Genomic DNA, 21836 nt, shown 5'->3' with positions numbered 1-21836 from the left:
AAATAAGCTTTCTCTTTACGTGTAATCCATAGTAAAAATTGGTCATATACATTTTCTATGCTTACTCCACAGACCCCGTTAAAATGACGGTAAAAGGATAAAATGGAAAAGCACAAATACCGGGGAGATGACATCAAAATTTGGGCTAGAAAACAGATAAACAAGTGCACTCTTGTAGCATATAGTGGAGAGTTGACCCCTAAGTCAGCAGTAGGAAGTCCCAAGCAACCTGTTATATACTGTGGAGTCCTGAGAGTTTCCAGAATTGGTTACACTAAGTACCTCTGGATGTGAGGATTAAAAAGGGGGTTAAAGGAAAGAGGATGGGGTCAGGGAGAACAAGAGGATGATTGAAAATTTGTTAAGAAGCCGGTGGAACCTCCAGGACCACTCTTCTACTCTGCATAGCTGAGTGACTGGTACTTTTCAGTCTCAGCAAAAGATGAGAGATTTATTCTGGAAAAGGTAAAATAAAGGGTCTTTTTGATTAGGGGCAATCCTAGTATAATTGTAGTTGAGGGGGGTCCCATACTAAGTAAATAAGTGAAAATTTACTTACTGAATGCTGAAACCCTCACTGGCATACAGGTTCCTAATACAGGGAAGTTTCTGGTAGCAACTTCTCTAAGAAATACGACTAACTCCAGAAGAAAGACCTAGAGGTACTGACATTGGAGGATTCCCCAATAAAACGACACAGCTAGACTACCCTACTGGATGGCTATAGTTGACAAACTCCATTCCTCAGGCATAGAGTTTCATAGGTAGCCCATTCCTCAATATGGCTGGATAGCTCACAACTACTGACATTTTAAGAAAGTTTCTAATAAGAAAAATTTAGTGGAAATAGGGACTATGCAAGAAGAAAACTTAAAAAATAAAACTAATGTTAATAGTCTGAAAATGAAAGATAAAGCATCCATAAAGCAAGAAAATGGTGGTATACAAAAGGAACATTCAGAAGTTTTTAAAAAGAAATGGAAGTTAAAAGTGTAATAGCAGAAATGAAAAATTCAATAGAAATTTTAGAAGATAAATTTCTCAGAAAGTAGAACAAAAGGATAATGCAGTGATAAATAAAAAAGATAAGAAAATGAGAGACTCATTCTAGTAGGGTTCAATATCCAAATAAAAACTGGTTCCAGAAAGGGAATGGAGAAACTAGAGGAAGGAAATCATAAAAATAAATTAAAATTCCCCAGAATTTAAGGGCATAGTTTTCCAAATAAAATGATCTCTCCAGTACTCAACACCACAGATGAATAAAATGGCATCAGGATGAAGTAAATGTAAAGGAAAATGTGATATGAAGGACAACAAGGACTGGGGGGGGGGGGTAGCTGAATAAAAATCATAAATAACATGAAAAGGCAGGTAACCATTGTTAATACCTCCTTGTTTTTCTAGTTTAGCCATTTGTTTTGTGATTTTTAGTATATTCTATATACAGATTTTAATAATTAGAGAAAACTTTTGTATGTAAAACAAATCTGTCATGTCCTATCATCTCCAGCATGTATTTTCCATCCATGTATCTGTTCTCAGAGTATTCGGTCAAATAATGAACAGTTCTGTTTTAAATCAAAAACTTACTGCAGGCCCATTTATACACAGGGAAGACAACCCTGTCTAATGTTTAAAAGTGTAACTTTTGACAGTGTAGAGTCCTTTTAAAGAATGTTTTTATCCAGGCCTGACTTTTTTAATAGCTTAGGAATTTTGACTTTAGTACGTATGAATTTGAAGTAAGTAGAAACGTGTATTTGCTAAGTAGGCAGTTTAAGTACAGTGTCACAGTCGTATTTCTAAAAGTAGTTTAACCTGGCTGTCTTAAGCCAGTATAAACCACATATTTGTAATATAAGGAATAAGTGTCCTTTTTGCAGTGTTGACTTACAAGGACCATTTAAAAGAAACAATATCTCTTTGCTCCTTTTTCGATGTCATTGTTGTATGTAGCATTCTGATTACTGTGACCTCTTTGGCTTTCCAGTGTAGTTTATCTGTGTCTCTTTTTTCCTTGATCAAACTTACTATGCTGTAAAAAATTGTTTTAAAAAGCAGCTTTTGTTTTTATTGTGCAACACTACATTCATACTTTCTTTTTTAATATTTTCTACTTTGAGTTTTTGCTGCTGTGTTTCTAGCTTTAGCTGTATAGTTTTATTCTCCTAGCTTTTTAATATTCTGATTATTACTGTTTGGCTACCTCTGGCAGTTTTTTTTCCCATTTCTAAATCAATATTTACATTTATTTTTTCTAGTTGATTGAATCTTTTATTTGTATGAAATGGACTCTTACTCCATTTAATACTCTTCACCTTGAATTTAGGTGTTAAGTTTATTGCAGGGTAGGTGCTTCTTTGTGTTTTTTGTATTTGTTCAAAATTGTATTTGTATCATTGGATTTGGAGTTGACTGTCTATCACTATGACCTAATCTTTTCTTGTTTCTTTTTGTTATAAAAATGGTTATATAATTCATAGCCTAAAATGGTTATTACATTTATTCAGTGAATGTAAACTGAAGGAAGGTGCCATGTCACATTTAAGAAAGAAACAAAATTTTTTTTTTAATTTGGCTGCTTGAAGTTTCTTTATTCCGTTATTGTCATTCTTATAGATCTGAGGGAGAAGCTAGGAAATAGAGAAAACTAGGGGTCGGACACTCATGTGTTAGTTCACATGCAGTGTAGACAAGAAAAGATGTCTGCCGAATAATTTCTCTACCATGAAGCATCTTATAGCTCTGTCTTTGCCCTACCTTCTGACAACTCTGAATTAGGGTCTAGATGCTGGACATAATTCAAATGATGTAATTATTGCACATGATTCAAATCTCAAAAGTTCCAAAAGAATATGTGAGGCAACCAGTGCCTCTGCTTTCTCATGTATCCTTTCAGACAGATTATTTATTGACAAGCAAATACATTTGGGGCACTCAAAGGTATGGGAGCTGTGAGGAAAATTATAGCATGGTTTAAAAAGCTCTAGGAAATAGCCAGTGAGAAATACTTATTAAAGTCCCATGCAAACTATTCTCACAGCTCATTAATAAGGACACAAGCCCACTTAAAAATGGGCAAAGGATTTGAATATACATTTCACCAGAAAAAATACAGAAATGGCTAGTAAGCACATGAAAATATGCTCAGCATCATTAGCCATTAGTGAAATACAAATTAAAACCACAATGAGATACCACTTCATTAGGTATGGCTAGAATCATGAAGGAAATCATAAGCACTGGCAAGAATTTGGATAAATAGAAACCATCATACATTGCTAATAGGAATGTAAGATGGTTTAGCCGCTTGGAAAAGTTGGCAGTTACCTAAGTTTAAAGCGTAGAGTTACCATACAACCCAGCAATTCCACTTCCAGGTATCTAAGAGAAACAAAAACATGTCCACACAAAGACTTTATCTTGAGTGTTCATGGCAGTATTATTCATAATAGCCCCAAAATAGAAACAGTGTAAATGTGTATCAACTGGTGAATCAATAAACAAAATGTGGCATATCCTTAGAATGGCATACTGTTAGGCAATAAAAAGGAACAAATTGATGGCACTTACTGTAGCATGGATGAACCTCAAAAACATACTAAGTAAAGGTAGCCAGACACACAAGTCCACATTTTCCGTTTATAATAAATGTCCAGAAAAGACAAATTCATAAAAACAGAAGGTAGGTTCATGGTTACCTGGGGCTGTGGATGAGAATAGAGATTAACTATAAATGAGCACAAGGGATCTTATTAAAATGATGAAAATATTCTAAAACTGGATTATGGTGATGCTTGGTAAGTTTATTAAAAATCGTTGAATTATACACTTCTGTGATAAAAGCAAATTTTGTGATATGTAAATACCTCAACAAAATTGTTTTGTCTGTTTTTTTAATGTTTTCAGTCCTAGGATAGAAAACTTTGGTAAAGTTGTCTAACAACTATGCAATGATGAAACTAGTTAGGATTTTTTTTTTTTATAGGAATCAGAACAGTCTCTTTGTTGTTGGTGTTAGCAGTAGTTATAGATAGTGATTAAAAACCACAGACAGGCCTGTAGCCTAGGATCAATGAAAGAATAAAGGGAAATAAATAAGTAAAGGAGAAAGAGTTTTTTAAAAAATGGATATAAGTGTTAAGTACTAGTTTAGGCTCTGGAGTCAGACTACCTGGGTTGTGATACCACCTGTAGCTCTGCCATCTACTAGGTATGTGACCTAAAGCCATACATTTATCTTCTCTGTGCCTCAGTCTCTTCATCTGTAAAATGGGGACAATAATGGTACCTACTGGGGGGAGGGATATAGCTCAGTGGTAGAGGCCATGCTTAGCATGCACAGGTCCTGGGTTCAATCCCCAGGACCTCCATTAAAATAAGTAAATGAATGAATGAATGTAATTACCCTTCCCCCAAAAAAAACAGGAATTTTTTTTTAATGGTACCTACTTCATAGAGTTGATGTAAGGATTAAATAAATCAATAGATACCAAGTGATCAGTGCATAGCAAACATTAGGGGTTTTTTTTAAACTTCATCATATTCATCATCATCACATCGTCAGCTGGGCCTGGCAGCCCTGCAGGCCTACTGTGTTTCTTTGGATCTCACATTCTCTCTCTCCTAGAAATGACTGTTTCAACCTTCTGCTATTTCTCCTCCTCCTCCTAATAATGGTACCTCCTCCTTTACAGAGAAAACAGTAGCTATCATTGGAACTCTCCTTCCTACCAGGAACCATTCTGCACTCCTTCCTGTGCTTTGGATTTTCCTCTCCTGCCTTCTCAGGGACTTTGTACTCTTACCTCTTTTCTCTCACTTATTTATCTTCTTCCTCTTTTGTGACATGTTTCCATTGGCATTTAAACATGCTTACGTCTTACCCTTAAAAGTATGAAATGAACCTTCCTCATTTCCATCTCTTCCTGCAACTGTCTTAATCTGTCCCCTTCCTTTCCTTATCGTCTTTTCCTAATCTTCACTCCAGTGGTGTTTCTAGATTCCAAGTCTATATTTCCTCCCCACCATTTATTCTTAACCCTTGCCAGTCTAGTCTCTGTTCTCTTAGTTTCACTGAAATGGATCATCGATGACTTGCATATTAATTAAATTGACATTTTCAGTCTTCATCTTGGTATTTTCCACAGTGTTGAACATTTAACTGTTGCTTGAAATATTCTTCTCTTGACATCTATGACAGCACTTCTCTGGTTTGTCGGCATTCCTCAGACATATTTCTCTTTTTTGTCTTTCTCTCCCTCCCTGAGGTCACCTTATTTATGCTTAGGGCTTCACTTACCATCTATATACTATTGGATCTCAGATTCATTTTTTGGCCCTGGATTCCAGACTCCTAAATTTATGTACCTGCTCTGCATCTCTGCTTAAGATGTCTCAAAGGCATTTTAAATCCAACATATCCAAAGCATAATTAATGATCTCCTCATAAGTCCTCCTTATAACTCCACCTCCTCCAAAAAACCCTCATTCTATTTTACTATTACCTGTCTCTGTGAATGACAGCATCATTATTCAATTGTGTGAGCAAAGGAGTAATTCTTGATGCCAGATCCGTTCATCCACTCACCACATCCAGCCTGTCAGACAGTCCTTCAGATTTACCTGTCTCCACTTCTTTTATCTCCATCACTGCTTCCCCTGGTTGTAAAGTACCATCATCTCACACTTTTAACATATAGTCTCCAAACTGGTCTTTTCTGTTTCCTGCCTACTTAAACCACTTAAAATTTGACTTTAAAACATCAAAATATACATATATCAAAATTCATCAAATTGTACATCTGAAATATGTATAGTTTACAGGAATCATACCAAAATAAAGGTGTTAAAAATAAATAAATAAAAATGCATGCAACTTTTTTCCCTTAATATACTAGTATTATTTATGTGGAGGCAAGAGTGCCTTCTGAGAATGACACTATAATTCAACATAATCAGTAAGATATTTTTTCAACCATCTTTTTGTTCTACTATTCACACTATGATTCTTTGATGTCCTAGAACAAACCATGCTTCCTCCCACCCCCAGTTGTGTATGTTCATCTGTTTACATAAAATCTTCATCCTCTACCCCTATACCACTTTCTAGAACTCCTGTTTGTATTTTAGATCTCACTTGAAACAGCACTTCCTAAGAGAGCTCTTCCCCAAACTCCTACACTGTATGACGTCCCTGTAACACGTATCCTAATAGGACCCTGTATGCTTTTTTCAGAGTATTTGTTAAAGTTTAAGCTTTATTATCTCTCTCATTATTTGATAGTTTCCCTCACTAGGCTGAAGCTTGAAGAGTGCATTGAGCAAGTGTGGCTGTGCCAGCATTTGATTCCTCGGCACCTAGTGCAAGTGACTACTGTTGCAGATGCTCAGTAATTACTTTTATATTGACATCTTCAGTTATGTTAGTGTCAGATCTTTGTAGTTTCAGTGGTCTTTGACTCATTTTGTCTCTAGATTGACTTTGTCTTCTCTGCTTTTGTTGATTTTGTTGACTTTTACAGAGGGATTTTTCCGATGGTCATTTTTCCTTCTATTTCTGGATTTTTGGAACTACCTCTCTTTTGCCTGTATAGAACTTACACTCATTTATTGATGGAAATATTGGATGTAAATTAATTTTAAGTCACATTTTAAGTGGTCTAGAAAGCCTGAAGTTTACAGAAATTCCGTAGAAGCCATTCTGTAATATAGTTTTCCACTATGATGTCAAATTTTTTAAAGTGTAGATTTTATTTTTGAGTGTCATTTTCCTAGAGCAAGCACATTTATAATTGTTTCTATAAAAGATAATGGAAAATTATTTCATTTCTTTGATTCTGCACTGATTTTTTCAGAGTGACTGCTTTGTACTGGGTATAATCTATCTTGAAATAACAGCTTTTACTGGATCTAATCTGTCACTTTCATTTTACATAGCAGATGGTGGTTACATTAGAAGAGGGTTTTGGTCTTATTCATATCAGAATCTAAGAGCTTATCTGTTGGTTTCAGATGACGTTCTTAGCAGGAGATATGTATATGTGTGTATATCTATATATTCTATGTATAAATACACTTACACAGAAGGTATTTGTAAGCTTAGGTAGTAGTTTAACTGTCATATTTGCAGCTCCATTAAATGCCAGAACCATGTGACCTTGCAGAAAAGACAGTTATTTGTTCTAGTTGGGTTGTATCCCTGATAGTGATGTGAGCACAGCTGGTGGAAGATGGTGTTTCTGTGAGTCTCAGAAAATCCTTTGTCTTGTGCAGCTCTAATGCTCAAGGGACACACTTCACTTTCCTTTTACCGAAATAGTCGACTGCCAGCCCTGCTGGAGGTTATGAAGTATAAAGTGCAGTTCTGTCCTTTTGTAAACCTGTATAGTTGATGTATTCAGAGCTTTAAAACAAGAAAGAAGAAAAGCTGAGGGCTAAGAAAGCATACACCATTTTTGTATATAATGATGTTAACTCCATATTAACAGAGGTCATCTCAGAGCAAGCATGAAGCTGGCTCACATGAAGCTGAGCGGCAGAATGAAGGTCAAGGAGTGGCAGAAATCAACATGGCAACTTCGGGTAGCGGGCAGGTAAATAAATTGTTTCATTGGGGTTTCTCCTGATTAAATATTTGCGTATTTAAAAAGGAATGTTCAGTAAGACGATCTTCAGAATGATCTGCAAATCTTGTCTGTTTCCTTAGTCCCAAAAGGATATCTAGAAGGATTCTGTACCAAAGTGCTATGTCATTTTTCTTTATTATACACAACAATAATGCTTTCAAAATTTCTAAGAATATTTTATAGCTGTAAATTGTGTGTCTCTGTTTTAGTCTAAAATGATTAACGTGAGTAGAGTTTTTTTGAAAAATAAATACTAAGCTGCATATTGGTTATATGTGATTTGACCTAGTTATTATTGCTTACATTGAATAAGTTTGCTCTTTCTCTGGCATTTTCGTACAGACATTTTTATGTTTTTAAAAGTGATCATAAGGACTTAGTTATAGTTTTTTTTTCTGTTATACTTCAAGATTATATAAATCTAGAAATGCAAATCCTGTCTTTGGAAAAGGTGATTCTAATACTCATAAAAAGTAGAAACATAGCCTAGTCATACTTATTATTATTTCTTTTAGCAAAATGATGGAAGTCAATTTGACTTTTTTTAAAATGTAGAACTTATCTTGTTATGCTGCCATCAATTTGCTGTTAGGCTTTTCTTGGAATGCATCCTAATATGACAGTATTTTTCATTGGAGTGTTCTGTATTCTCCACATTTTTTTCTATGGCTATTTTTACATATTGTAAATGAATGATTTTTTACAATAGAATTTCACTAAGTTGATTTTAAGGAAATTTTCTAACTGTTGATATAAAATATTCCTTTAGTACCTGCTACTTTTGATCATACTGTTTATTTAAAAAGAACATGCTTTTGTTAGTACATCAGAATTTAAAACTTAAAATGTCTCATACTTATGCATGACTGGAACATTGCGCTGTACACCAGAAATTGACACATTGTAACTGACTGTACTTCAATTAAAAAAAGAAAAAGAAAAGAAAATGTCTCATACTTAAGTATTTAAATTCAGTTTCCTGAGTTAAAACAAGAGAATACTTTATTTTACTGTTACTAGTTAGCATTGTACTGGAGAAAACTGTATAGATGGTAAATTAGGGCAGAAGAAATTATATTTAAATAGCACATTTGGGTTATTTCTTTGTTGTTTAGGGATTTGGAAAGATTGTGTGCTCCTACACATATGTAGAAGGGAGAAAAGTTCCATATTCTTAACAGAAAAAAATTTATTTACTTACAATTAGACCCACTATTAGTGCTTTGGGTCGTATTCCAATTATTATGTACTTTAAAGCCTCATGTATCCAGTAATATTGGATATTGATTTTTTAAAAATTTAATCCCTAGCACACTTCTTACATCAGAATTAATTCTAAGTAGATTAGATTTAATGTTGAAAATGAAAACTATTAAAAATACTAAAAGATTAGAAGAAAATGTGGGTAGAATTTTTACAATCCTGAAGTGGGTAGGAAACCATAAAATAAAAGATCAGTAGGTTTCATATAACAATGTAAAACTGCAGTATGCCGTAAAAAATCATAGCAAAATTATAAGACAAAAGCAAGATCACATTAATGAAGCTACAGGTACTCCTAGATCATAATGTAGATGAGTGATATATATCTGTATGACTGTAATTCAGTTATACCAAAATTCCTTTCACCTGTCCTAGCAGGATCTATACATATGACAGCCTCTTGGGGTTTGTTCATTTGTTTTGTTTTATTATTTGCTCCAGAGACAAAAACCATTGAGACTAATTAAAAATGAAAATAATCTCTTTGACTGTCTCAGGACCACAGTAGCATGATCCACCAAAGCTCCTATCCTGATGCCTTGTCTCTACCACTGTGTGGAAGTTCATTGTACATAGCCTGGTTTCCTGCCCACGTCCACTCTGCCAGAATGATCTTAACAAGAGTAAATCACCCTCTTTGTTAAATCCTTTGTTGACTTTCCCTGGTTTTGGAAAAAGGTAACCTTTTATTATGACCTGTATAATCTGGTTCCTACCTAACTTGTCAGCTTTATGTCACACTTTGCTCTCACCACTTGAGCCACACTGACCTTTCAGGATCTCACCTTCACTGCGCTTCTTCTTTCTGTAGCCTGAGCACACTCTGTGCCTGTTGCATATAGTGCTCTTCTCATCCAGTGCACTCAGTTCATGTGTGTCTGAGCTTAAGTGTGACTTTCTCAAGAGTCTTGAGCTGTTCATCCCACTATTACAGGCTGTCCTAGCATGTTCTTCTCCTCTAAAGACCACCACATTTGCCGCTTCACATTTATTTGTGTGATTATTTCTGTTTTCCCCACTGGACTGTAAGCTCCACAAGGGCAGAGATTCTTTCCACTTTTACCCAATGTCATATCCCCATAGTATCTGATAAATAGTAGATAGCAACAATAAATGTATGTTAAGTTGGAAGAAAAGACTAATATCCCTTCTAGAAATAGGATTTCTTTATCTGTCATTAATCTCCCCTGGAAGTTAAATGAAAAAAGAAAGCTAGAGGTAAATTATACAGTCAGATCCCTGTTTACTTAGTATATAGCTATGTGTGTAATTCAGATATGAATTGATTCTCAGATTTTCTATTTAATGTTTAGAATCAGATCGCTAGTGATATAATCAGTAAGTAGTCATAAAATTCAACCAAGAGTGGGAAAGAGATGATACAGTAAGAAAACCTTTTCTGCTGCCAATATGTGTTTTTAAACCTTTTATTATGGAAAATTTCAAATATGTACCAAGACAGACAGAATAATACAGTAATCCACATGTACCCTACCCACTTTGCCCTCCTATTTTATTTTTGAAGAAGATTCCAGTCATCATCACCATTTCTTGCATAAATATTTTACTGTGTATTTCCAAAAGGTAGGAGCACTTTTTAAAATTGAAGTATTGTTGACTTACAATATTGTGTTAGTTTCAGGTGTACAGCGAAGTGATTCAGTTATATATATATATTTTTTTCCAATTACTTTCCATAATAGGTTATTGCAAGATATTGAGTATAGTTCTCTGTACTATATAGTAAATCCTTATTATCTGTTTTATTTATAATGATATTTATCTGTTAATCCTATACTCCTAATTTATCCCCCCCCACCTTTGATAAACATGTTTGTTTTCTACGTCTAAGAACTCTTTTTTTTTTATCGAAATATAATTGATTTACAATATTGTGTTAGTTTCTGGTATACAGCGAAATGATTCAGTTACATTTCTTAAAATTATTTTTCCATTATAGGTTATTACAAGATACTGAACATAGTTACTCCGTGTGCTATACAGTAAATTCTTGTTACTTATCCATTTTATGTATAGTTGTTTGTGTCTTTGTCTGTTAATTCCATACTCTTAATTTATTCCCCACCATGAGTTTGGTAACCATGAGATTGTTTTCTGTGTCTGTGAGTCTGCTTCTGTTTTGTATATACATTTATTTTTATTACTATTTAGATTCCACATATAAGTGATATCATATAATATTTGTTTTTCTCTGACTTCATTTAGTATGATACTCTCTAGGTCCATCCATTTTGCTGCAAATGATAATATTTCATTCTTTTTTTGTGGCCAAGTAACATTTCATTGTATATGTATACGACATCTTCTTAAATCACATCTTCTTAAATCAGTTGTCTCTTGATGGACACTTGGGTCATTTCCATGTCTTGGCTATTGTAAATAGAGCTGCTTATTGTAAAAGAACATTGAGGTGCACGTATCTTTTCAAATTAGAGTTTTTGTCTTTTCAGGAAGTATGCCCAAGAGTAAGATTGCTGGATCATGTGGTAACTCTATTTTCAGTTTTTTAAGGAACCTCCATATTGTTTTCCATACAGGCTGCACCAGATTACGTTCCTACCAACAGTGTAGGAGGGTTCCGTTTTCTCCACACCCTCTCCAGCATTTATTGTTAGAGACTTTTTGATGATAGCCTTTCTCACTGGTGTAAGGTGATACTTAATTGTGGTTTCACTTTGCATTTCTCAAATAATTAGTGCTGTTGAGTATCTTTTAAGTGCCTGTTGGCCATCTGTATGTTCTATTTGGAGAAATGTCTTTTTAGGTCTTCTGCCTATTTTTTGATTGGGTTTTTTTTTTAATTGAGTTGTATAAGCTGTTTGTATATTTTGGATATTAACCGTTTGTCAGTTGCATCATTTACAAATATTTTCTCCCATTCTATAGGTTGTCTTTTCATTTTGTTGATGGTTTCCTTTGCTGTGCAAAAGCTTTTAAACTTAATTAGATACCATTTGTTTATTTTTGCCTTTATTTCTTTTGTCTTGGGAGACAGTTCTAAGAAAATACTGCTATGATATGTCTGAGAATGTTTTGCCTATGTTTTCTTCTAGGAGTTTTATGGTGTTATGTCTTATATTTAGGCCTTTAAACCAGTTTGAGTTTATTTTTGTATATGATGTGAGGGAGTGTTCTAACTTCACTGATTAACATGTAGCTGTCCAACTTTCCCAACACCACTTGCTGAAGAGACTGTCTTTTCTCCATTATATATTCTTGCCTCCTTTGTCATAGATTAATTGACCATAGGTATGTGGGTTTATTTCTGGGCTCTCTATTCTGTTCCATTGATATATATGTCTTTTTTTTTTTTTTTTTTAGTAAATACCATACTGTTTTGATTACTTTAGCTTTGTGGTATTTTCTGAAGTCCCAGAGCAGTCTACAGATTTAATGCAATCTCTGTCAAAACGCCCATGACATTTTACACAGAACTAGAGCAAATGATATTAAAATTTATATGGAATCACAAAAACCCAGAATTGCCAAAGCAATCCTGAGGAAGAAGAACAAAGAACACTTTTTAAAAATACATAGCTATAGTGTCATTATTACACTCCTAAAGAAACTAACAGTAATTTCTTAATAGCATTAGATATCCAGTCAGTCAGTTTTGCAAATGTTTTATAAATGTCAAAATTTTTCAATTTATTTGACTCAGGGTGAGATGAGGTTCATGCAATGAGATTGGTTAATATGTCTTTGAAGTCTCTTTTAATCTATAGATTTTCTCTTTATCTTTTAGTTTTTTGTTGTTTGTTTGTTGAAGAACCAAAGTTGTTTATCTTCTAGAGTTTTCCATAGTCTGTCTGGATTTTGCTGATAATACCTCCATTGTGAAGTTTGACATGTTCCTCTGTCTTCTGTATTTCTTATACACTGTCTTTTCAGTCTAGAGATGTGATCAAATTTGGGTTAAACCCTTTTCTTTTTTCTTTTTTTTTTTTTTTTTTTGACAAGACTTTTTCCTAGGTGGCATTGTGTTCTTCCATCAGGAAGCATATAATGTCTGGTTGTCTGTTTTTTTGTGATATTAACAGCCATTGATACTTACTGCCTACCTAGCTCCATTAATTTGTTAAAGGTTACAAAATTAGCTGTAATATTTCTTTAAAGAGAAACTTCTCCTTATCTATACTATTTGATTACTGCCAGGGACAGTTTGTATGAAAAAAAAGGCAGGGCAGGGGCAGTGCTTGCTTCTCCCCCTTTTACGAGAGGTTTCACAGTGATTTGGACACTGCTGCTACCTTTGCAGTGAACCCTTCTGTGTCACTTTCTAAAGTGAGCAGGAGAGGACAGAAGAGGGGCTCCGACCCAGCAAGTGTAGCTGAAATTGACCCTGTCCCAACCCTACTAATTTTAATGCTCAGACATAGTCCTTTGAGGGCCCTCAGCAAACATTTGAGGGCCTGTAATAGCAGTGGATATTTAAGGGTGAATAAGGAGAATCAAAATAAAAAGATGCTCGATTCTGATATATAGTGGAAAGGAATTGTACTTACTTGAAGGGGTCCCCTCCAGCCATTCATCTTATCCCCACCTCTCTACTCCCCAACCCATTTTTCACTCTGTTAACTTTTTTCCTCACCCCTTTCACCTGAAAGATATTATAAAACTCTTTCATCACTGTTCAGTGTCTGTTTACTAAGCATCTGCATTATGCAAAGACTGTTCTCAACCCTAAGGTGTGGTGGTGAGCTAGATAGATGCTACCTTGTCCTCAAGAAACTTATACTCTAGAAGTAAGATGGATGAGCACTTTCCACAAAGTGTGTTATGGTGTGGAAAGTGTGGATTTTGGTCCTAGAGGAAGTTACCATTTCATTTATTCTAACACCTTTAAAATGGGTAAATTAAGTATAGTAATGTAGGTAAAAGATGACGGTGGCTTGGGAGTTAGGGAAGAACTGATTTGAGTCAGTCAGCAGATACCTGAGTATCTGGGAAGATTTAGGAAATGTAATCCATAAAGTTTTAATGTCAGATGAGAGGGTTGAGGAGGAAGGAGAAATCAAGAATGACTTCCAGGTTTTTGTCTTAGGCAGCTAGAGGGATGGTCATGCATTTCAGCGCTAACACTAGATAAGGAGCAAGTTTGTCGGGGAAAATAATCTAGTTTCAGAAATGTTAGGTTTAAAAATGTTAAGCTGGACAATGAAGTAGAAATGTCAGATAGGCTATTAGATAATAGGTTTGGAATTGAACGGAAGGGTGAAAATGTGAAAATTAAAGGTATGGGAGAGTTTTACATCCCCTGTGATTATAGAACGAGATTATAGAACAAGAAGATGGAAACCCAGGTTAAAATCCCAAAGCCAGAGAACAGTATTGTTCCAAAATAGAGGAAATAGTTAACAGTGTCCACCATTGACCATAAGGACTGAAAAATCTTTTGAGAGGTTTCACCAGATAAAGAAGTTAGGTGCCGATCTTGGCAAGAGCAGTTTCATTGGCTTGCTTTCTTCTCTACCTTGTCGTACTGGAGTGAATAAAAAGTAGAAGAGAGCAATTTGAACTAACTCCAGAAACTCTGAGTGTAAACTGTCCAAGAGAGAAAAGGCCAATAACTGACACAGAATAGTTTTGAGAGAAAATTGAGAGATTATTTGTTGTTGTTGGTTTTTTGGGTTTTTTTTTTTTAAGGTAGAAGAGACAAGCATGTTTGAATGATAATGGGAAGGAGCCAGTAGGAAGAAAGCTTGAAGATCCAAAAGAACAAAGAGAAATAGGGAGGGCAGGGATCTAGAGCACACCTAGTAGATGGGCCTTAGATGGAGAGAGAGTCTCAGAAGCAGCAGCAGCAGAAGGTGGAGATGGATATGGAGGCGGGTGGCTTTGTCAGCTTGGTAGCAAGAAGTTTGAGGCAGTTCTGTCCAATGGCTTCTATTTATATGTAAATTAGAATGTAAAATTATTTGTGGCAAAGGAAGAAGGGCCACGTTTTTATACAAAAGGAAATATATCTAAAATAGCCACTGTGAGAAAATTAAGGAGAGTGACTTTGGAGATACAAGGATTGCAGGTGGGGTACTAAGGGCCCAGGTGTACTGGTGACCATAAATGTTATATGGGCAGCATCCCGGAGAACTGTGTGACATTCTCGCATGCTCAGATTTCTCAAATACTGCTCAGCAGTCCATATTAGCATGTAGGGAAATCAGTTGGATTTATCTGCATTCTCCGTGTTTCCAGACAGATGGAATGGAATAACCATGGGGCAGAGGTACTGAAAAACTAACAAGAGAATTATGGAAGTGATGGACCACAGTATATCAAAGCTGGAGATACTTTGTAGTCCATCAAGAGATTCATGCACTGGGTGTTCCAGTCATTTCAAAGAAGCTTTCTTGGGGATGGTTAAAGGAGATTTCCAGAAGAATAGGTTATCAGAGTTACAACAAGCACATTATTCAGAGTTGGCACATTTTGGGGTAATGGAAATGGTCCAGGATACAGCCATAGATGTCAGTGGCTAAGATGGAGTAGAGGAGGAAAATGTCATTGAGGATACCAGAGAACTGAGAGGCCAAGGCTTTGAATGGGACATAAGTTACCCAGAATGGTGGCAGTAATTAAAGTAGAAGGAGGTCAGTGACCATTGTGCCAAAGTTACTTAATGATTGAGGACAGTGAGTGGGTGGTTAATAGATGATAGCACTGGGCAAAGGGAAAGGTGATTATAACACAAGGAGGTTTGGGGTTATTACAGGAAAGTGGAGGAATGTGGTGCTGAAGCGTGAGGAGAACATAGGATTGTGCTTCCTCCTCACTCCTAGGTCGCAGGGTGTAGGAGAGAGGGCTGCAGCAGGGAGTGGCTTCCTATGAGAGCTAGGTTTCAGGAGTGAAAGGAACAGTATGTGAAAAGTTGAGGATGTATGGAGTGTGGAGCCGGAATTTCCAAAGGAAGTTTGGGTAGGAAAGAAAATAGGAGATAGGGTCTCACACATAACATTTTTGGACTAAGAGTTAGGAACAATATGGAGAATACTTTTATGTTTGGACAGTGAGCAAGGCCGATTTAATGTATGTGCAGTATGACTGTTTTAATAGGTCTTGAGTTTGTGAGTTAATCACACTCAGATTTCTTCAGAATTTAGTCATGAGTTGGGTGGGAAACACTTCTTAGGAAGTTACATTTCTTGCAGGTTACCATTTGTCTGCTACCTCTGAAAGATGTCAATGCAGACCTGGCCATAATAAAAGCACCCAGGAAAGATTCTCAAGGCTCAAGTTCTAGGCTTATAGGTAGAGTGAGTATGGGAATATGCTCTTGAAATCTCCTTATAATAAATGCATCTGGATTTCTAGCTAGGTAGATTGGGAGAAAAAGGCGGGGAGTGTCCCAAAGCCAAGCTTAAAGACAATTTGGTATCTACACTGAAATGAATGTCAGAAACACATTTTATTGTGGACATAGGTTTTCCTTTGTTTCAAGATTTAACCCCTTGCTTCTTTTTCTGTTTCAAGCAGTGTGTTAGTTATCTGTTGCTGCTTAACAAATTCAGCAGCTTAAAACAACCAACATTTATTGTTGTTTCTGTAGGTCAGGAATCTTGATGCGGCTCAGCTGAGCACCTCTAGTTCGGGACTCACAGCTCGCAGTCTAGGTGTTGGCCGGAGCCACGGTCATCTCAGGAATTGACTAGGGGAAGGTCTGCTTCTAAGCTCACTCATATGGCTGTTGACAGGCCTCATGTCCTCAGTCTGTTGGCCAGAGATATCAGTTCCTTGCCACTAGGGCCTCTGCAAAGGGCAGTTCACAACATAGTATCTGGCTTCCCTCAGAGAGAACAAAAGAGAGTACCCAAGATGGAAGCCGCAGTCCTTGTAACCTTGTTTTGGAAGTGACTTTGCATCCCCTTTGCAGCAGTCTGTTCACTAGAAGCCATTCACTAAATCTAGCTTGTACTCAAAAGGCAGGGGGATTACATAAGGGCATGAATACTAGGAGACAATGATCCTTAGGGTTTGTCTTAGATCCTAACTACCAGGAACAGTAAAAATACGTAGGTATCCTCTAAGATAATATTTTTCCTTCAGGATAAGGAGTCATTCCCCTTCTACTGTTGACCAAGAAAGGTCTGTTGCTTAAATTTCCTTAAGTCTCCTGACTATTCTCTTTACCTTGAGTCTTGGTCCTTCAAATCCCTCCTCTTTATTGCAATCAGAATAAGCTCTTTGTCTCCAGATCAGTCAGTCAGTCTATCTATCTGTCTTTCACACACACACTGTGTTCTTTCTGACTCCTGGTCTGGGCTGCCCTGTGGCTAACCCCCCTCTTATTAACTAGTAGTTCAAGTCCAAAATCAGATAGCACTTTACCCTGTACTCATTGAGTATATGCCATTCCTCTGTGTTCACACGGCCTCTGTCAAAGCACTTACTGCTGTGTACTTACATGTTGAGCAACCTGTCTAGACTCTGTGTGCAGTGAGGGTGGAAATGTCATATTCAGTTACATCCCTAGTGACTAGAACTGCACCCAGAAAGTAGCAGGAGCTCAGTAAATGTTGTTACTTGGTTGCATGTGAATTGGAACACCACCATAGAAGCATGCAGTAGCTGGTGGTTGTGGAAAGGGAGGCAGGATGAGTCTTTCTCTGCCAACCCTTCTCTCTACCCTGAGGAGGTTCCTGCTCCTCCAAACTGAGAAGAACCCCTAGAGGACTAATCAGCATGAAGCATCCAGAACCACATAAGGAGAAGAGACTAGAAAGGGGAGCCACACTGGGGTTCTGTACCAAGATTCTTACTCTCACCCTAAATTTCCCTATGTGGGTGTGTGTAAGTGGGTACTCATATGCTTCTATATGGGGAGACATCAAAAAGACCTCTCGAGGTGTGACTTCTTAAAATCAGTTTTATTGTGGAAAGAGTAACATACAATAAAATGTACCCATTTTAAATACACAGTTGAATGAATTTTACATTTACAGTTTTTTCCTACAATTACATTTACAAATTTAATTTTCTCTTAAAAACGATATTTGTTGTCTTTGATAGAATGAATCGCCATTCTGACAGATGTGAGGTGATAACGTTTTGATTTGTGTTTCTGTAATAATGTGTGATGTTGAGCATTTTTTCATATTCCTGTTGGCCATCTGTATGTCTTTTTTGGAGAAATGTCTGTTTAGCTCTTCTGCCCATTTTTTGATTGGGTTGTTTGTTTTTTTGATCTTGAGTTGTGTGAGCTTGTTTACATATTTTGGATATTAACCCTTTGTCAGTCACATCATTTGCAAATATTTTCTCCCATTCCAGAGGTTGTCTTTTCATTTTGTCTGTGGTGTCTTTTGCTGTGCAAAAGCTTTTTAAGTTCCATTTGTTTATTTTTGCTTTTATTTCTTTTACCTTAGGAGATAGATTTAAAAAAAATAGTGTTTCAATTTATGTCAGACTGTTCCGTGTTCTCTTCTAGCACACTCTCCATATTCATTGCTTTACTCAGACTTCCATCTGTCTGCTCCCAAAATCCAAGGCCTTTAAATGTTATTTTAAATAGTTTACAGGCAATAGTTGTTTCTTCCTGTTTTCCATCAGTATTATGGTGTTTATGCTGCCTCAGCTCTCTCAGTGCAATTATGTTTTCATGTCTTTCTCCAGTAGACATTTCATGCAGTCTTCTCTGTACTCTGAGCTCCTGGAGAACTTGGACTGTACCAAATTCACAGTTTTGTGGTAATTTAGAGCATTTCATCACTCAGTAGAATGTTCTGTTAATCAATTTATATTAAACTGAATGTGGTTTCATGCCTTTTGATTTGTGAAAGAATATTACTCTAGGATTTCTTCAGTGTTTGGTTACTTCTGTATTGTACTTTAACTGTCTTTTGCAATAGTATTTTTTTTCCTTCTTTTTCTCTGAAGTCTACTTACGTATATAGGTAAAAATATTCATTTTGAGCAGTTACAACGTTCACACTTTTAATGGTATATTTAGCTGTTTACCTAAAGACATTCATTTGGCATACTTTAATATGAACTTGGCTATATTTATCTATAATCTAAATTATACTGTCTATCATTTGCTTAATTTCTAGGGTTCAACTGCACGAATAGATTACGAAACAGCCAGTGTTTTGAGTTCTAGTAGCACGCACTCTGCTCCTCGAAGACTGACAAGTCATCTGGGAACCAAGGTAACAGAGTATAAGCCTTGTCACTAGTACTAGTACTCTTAATACTTTATTAAAACATTTGTCGTTCATCTTTTAAATTCAGCTAGAGGAGAATTCTGTTTCTATCACCACAGTCTCTTAAAGAAATGACACCACTTCTCTGCAAGTAATCTTAAGCTCCAGCCCAGCTGCTTCCCGATCACTCCCGGTGACTTTATGCCTCTGGGCCTTGCCTGCAGTGGCAAACACCACTCCTGCCCCACCGCAGAATGACTGTCAGAACCCTAGCCAGCCTTCAGAACTCTTCTTAGGCTTTATTTCTCTACAAAACATTTTATGACTTCCAGGGTCCTCTCTCCTCCCCATGCAGTCTGGCTACCTCCTTTGAATCACTACAGTTGGAGCACAGGGACTGTTTTTTATTTATCCTTTATAGCATCTAGCTCAGAGCCTGCACATAATGAGGGTTTAATAAATACTAATTTAAGTGGATGGAAAATTATTGACATTGAATGTTATCCACTGCTGATAAATGAGCTTTCTTAGGGTCTCTTAGGTGTTAGTAAATATTTTAGGACTTGAGAATAGAATGTTTGAAAAGAAAATAGTTACTTTTATTATTGTTTTAAAGCCAGAGGCTTTAATATTGTATGAACAAAGATGAAATTCTGGTATTACTCAACAATATATTTTCAGTTCAATCTAAATAATTGCATTAGTTGTTTTTACACCATATTGTACATATTCTTCATTTACTTTAATAATATAATGGCTCTTAGGAAAAGCACTACTGAAATAACTAATACTGATTTAAGAAATGAATTTTAGAGTGTCAGTGGTATTGTTAATATGAGACTTAATCCTTTTAATAACTCATAATATCTGCTGCTTGGGACCACTAGTATGCCAGTAACTGTGCTAGAAATTGTATGTTTATTCTCTATGATCTTGTCGAAAATCCTTTGAAATATTCTTGTCCTTCTTTTCAAAATGAGAATACTGGAGCAAAAAAAGAGGTTCAGACAGCTGTTGTGTAATTAAATTGGGATTCAACCCCAGAGCTGTCCAACATCAACAAGTAGCTTTTACTATAATGGAAATTTCTGATGCTCAGCAGCACTGTTGCATGAACACTGGCAACTAGAGTACCATTTCCTTTTCAAGTGATTTATGATGGTAATACTAAGACCTTACTAGATTTTTGAATGCCAGTTACCGTCCTATACATGTATTATTTCATTTAATCTTCACAAAGTAAACACTATTAGGTAAATTTCTCCATTTTGCAACTGAGGTAACTGGGCCTCAGAGAACTCCAATAACTTGGTCATGTCACGCAGCTCACTCGTAAATGGTGGCGCCAGAATTTGAAAGCCTGTTTGTCCTCAGTTCTGTACTGCCTTCCCAAAGCTTTCATATCTAAGAGTGGTGTGTGTTTGCACTTTTAGAGTAGAGTTTCTCAACCTCAGCATTACTGGCTGGACAATTCCTCATTGCACTGTAGGATATTTAGCAGCAGATATTCATCTGGTCTTTACCCACTGGATGCTTGTCGCTTTTCCTCCCAAGTTGTGACCACCAAAAATGTCTCTAAGACGTTGCCGAATGTGCCTCAGGGTGGTCAAAATAGCCCCTGATTAAGAACCACTAATTGAAAGACTTGATACACGTTTTATATGATAAGCCTCTACTTTTACGCAATAGCTCTAGCTCCTAAGTAAAGTCTTAGAACTCATTGTCAGAGAGTAATTGATGTTTACCAGCTGCTTTAAAGAGAAAGTTGAATAAGAATCCTCACTTTGTACCCCTATATGATCAGGGCATTTTTCATTTTATAACAGATTTTTACTTGTATAAGGGAGAAATCATAATTTTAACGATATTATAATTGTAATCTGGTGAGGTTTAGTGATTGCTGGAACTAGTACTTAGTAAATAATAATTGTTAAAAATGTTTCCTATTTATTGATCATGGTTGTAGATTTTAAAAAATTAAAATTTTAATATGTAAAGAATTTAGATAAACCACATTTCTAGCTGTGTGTGTGTGTGTGTGTTTTGAGAGAGGGAAAAAAAGTTGATTGTCGTTCATTATAATCAATGAATTATCACCAGCTGATCCAGACAAACAACAATTTAAGTATGCAAGAGCCTACTTTGTCTTTCAACACTATATACTACCACTACTAATATTTACTCATAAACAAATTTGTGATGATTATATGGATTTTGAAATAACGCTCATTACTTCATCCTGGAGAGGGGTTTTGATTTTGTTTTTGTTTTTTTAATGAGTTACAATAAATATCCCATTCATCACTTCATTGGTGTTGACTTTTGGATATTAAAGTCATAATTTTGTTTCTAAACTCATTTGGCCCACAGGTGGAAATGGTGTATTCATTGTTGTCAATGCTTGGTACTCATGATAAGGATGATATGTCGCGAACTTTGCTAGCTATGTCTAGCTCCCAAGACAGCTGTATATCCATGCGACAGTCTGGATGTCTTCCTCTCCTCATCCAGCTTTTACATGGCAATGACAAAGACTCTGTGTTGTTGGGAAATTCCCGGGGCAGTAAAGAGGCTCGGGCCAGGGCCAGTGCAGCACTCCACAACATCATTCACTCACAGCCTGATGACAAGAGAGGCAGGCGTGAAATCCGAGTCCTTCATCTTTTGGAACAGATACGAGCTTACTGTGAAACCTGTTGGGAGTGGCAGGAAGCCCATGAACAAGGCATGGACCAGGACAAAAATCCAAGTATGTTCCCTATAGTGCATGTTACAAAGCAAA

The 21836-nt window shown here is 36.2% G+C and overlaps 1 protein-coding gene across 8 annotated transcripts in view; it reads left to right on the top strand.

Moving 5' to 3' along the window:
* Positions 1-21836, top strand: part of APC (APC regulator of WNT signaling pathway) — a 126038-nt gene that overhangs the window by 77666 nt on the left and 26536 nt on the right. For 6 of the 8 annotated variants that reach the window (XM_014565908.2, XM_014565912.2, XM_014565911.2 and 3 more), the window contains 3 exons: positions 7494-7598; positions 18962-19060; positions 21425-21803. In XM_014565908.2, the coding sequence (XP_014421394.1) occupies positions 7494-7598; positions 18962-19060; positions 21425-21803 (583 nt within the window). The remainder of the gene's footprint in view (positions 1-7493; positions 7599-18961; positions 19061-21424; positions 21804-21836) is intronic. The other 2 variants (XM_014565914.2, XM_014565913.2) reach the window with 1 other exon arrangement.

This window comes from Camelus ferus, chromosome 3, assembly GCF_009834535.1.
Source record: "Camelus ferus isolate YT-003-E chromosome 3, BCGSAC_Cfer_1.0, whole genome shotgun sequence".
Classification (NCBI taxonomy): domain Eukaryota; kingdom Metazoa; phylum Chordata; class Mammalia; order Artiodactyla; family Camelidae; genus Camelus; species Camelus ferus.
The sequence above is the reverse complement of the archived record's forward strand: the minus strand, read 5'-3'. Positions and strand labels throughout refer to the sequence as shown.